This window comes from Tupaia chinensis, unplaced genomic scaffold, assembly GCF_000334495.1.
Source record: "Tupaia chinensis unplaced genomic scaffold, TupChi_1.0 Scaffold000161_1, whole genome shotgun sequence".
In the NCBI taxonomy this organism is placed as follows: Eukaryota; Metazoa; Chordata; class Mammalia; order Scandentia; family Tupaiidae; genus Tupaia; species Tupaia belangeri.
In genome coordinates, this window is record NW_006159632.1 from 976,450 (window position 1) to 978,143 (window position 1,694).

Here is a 1,694-nt window from a genome sequence, read left to right on the forward strand (position 1 = left end):
TGGTGTCCACGGGCGCGGGGGTGAAGCCAGCCTGCGTCAGGGAGACGGTAGGTCCCAGCAGTTCCCGCATGGAGGTCCTCTCTTGCTTGTACTCGCGGCTGTGCTCCACTTTCAACTTCTCCTTCGGCAGGACTGCTTCATAACAAGGCGCGTAGCCGGGTGGGGGCAGGAATTTGAACTCTCCATGCCGCCCCCCGAGCAGAAAGCGGACCCTGAAACGACACGTGTCAGGGTCAACGACCTCTCTGACAGACCTCAACGTCCCCGATCAGAATTGGAGGGAGATGTACCATGCAGAGCTACGTCTCAGAAGCCACATTTCCACAAGCACCAAAAATGCCACCTTAGAGCCCAGGAGCCCTGAATCTAAGAGGCCAAGCAGAGGGCATAGTGTTCCCCCGTCCTGCGCGAGCAGGTCTGTGTCCTCGGTACTGTTCCCTGATGTCCCCAGGAGCCCACGCACGAAGAAGATGTGACTAAGGGTCTACACGCTTGGACCCAGGGCTGGGCCCGGGCAGAGTGACAAAAGCTGGCCACTCCCGGGGCCGGGGTGTCCCAGGGAAACTCCCTAAGGGGGCTCAGGTGTCACTTCCACCTGCCAGAGAGAGGACGCTGGTAACCCGTTTCTATTCCTTATCCACTTTAACGCAAAAAGAATTCACTGGAGTCCTTTCTGCAGCCACTGGGCTGAGCACCACCCTGAGCCCGGCTGGGACTTCCCGGAGCGGAGCGAAGCACCTAGGACGGCAGTTCCTGAGGCTCCCGGTTCCGAGACTTCAGGCTTTCGTGCACACCCAGAGAGAACAGAGACAGAAAGCATCCCCGGGGGTGGCCGCATGGCAGCCCACCGTCCTCCAGCTCAGGGCACGCACCCACACACACCCAGTGTGTTCCAAGCCACCAGGTCTGGGGCTCAGACTGCGGTCCACTACGTGGGAGTCCAGTGACGTAGCCATTATGCCATCTGCTGGTCCAAACACACAAAAACTTGACACTGTTTCCGAAGCTTACAGAAGGAAAGACAGTTCGTATCAGTACTCCAGAGTCACTGCACGGACAGCTGCCGCTCCACGGCTTTGCAGCAGGAGCTACTCCCGGGCCGGGGAGTCGAGCTACAGGACCGAGCAGGGTGGACAGACGGTAGGAGCACACACACGTATGTAAAAACGTATGGCCGAGTGGCCCTCAGGTGGCAGATCCCACTTATCATAGCTCTGCTTTGTAGAATCCGATGGGTTATCATTTCAATTTCTGGAGGAAGACTGAGAGGGGCCCGCCCTGGCACACCTGACCACAGGTGGAGACTTCCCTGGTGTGTCGGAGGCAGGGGCGTCTGGAGGGAGTGTCCAGCCCACCACACAAAGGATGGTTAGTTACATGGAAATGAGGGGATGGGGCACAGGGAAGAAGGAAAAGCCATGGAAACAGATGGGAGGGGGTAAGTGGTGCTTAAAGCAATACTGTTCATTCCCCCATTAACTAGGATGAGGAGCTCAGAGACACACGTGGAGTACTCCAGGATCCTGGTGGAGGGGCGCTGCTACACCACCCAGTCTACACGGCACAGGGCCCTGCGCTCCGACCCCGTCAGGGACTGTGGCTCTTTCTCTAAGGAGCAGGCGAGGAGGTGCCCAGGCAGATGCCAGGGAGGATGTAACGGGTGAGGGGAGTGGGGGCTGGGGGGAGCTGGGGCG

General features: G+C 59.0%; 1 protein-coding gene across 1 annotated transcript in view; it reads right to left on the minus strand.

The window, feature by feature from the left end:
- The window catches only part of RYR2 (ryanodine receptor 2), a gene marked incomplete in the record, with an annotated part of 234,621 nt that overhangs the window by 213,038 nt on the left and 19,889 nt on the right, over window positions 1-1,694 (minus strand). Inside the window, 1 exon segment of the mRNA XM_027770831.1 lies at window positions 1-212. Within this exon segment, the coding sequence (XP_027626632.1) occupies window positions 1-212 (212 nt within the window).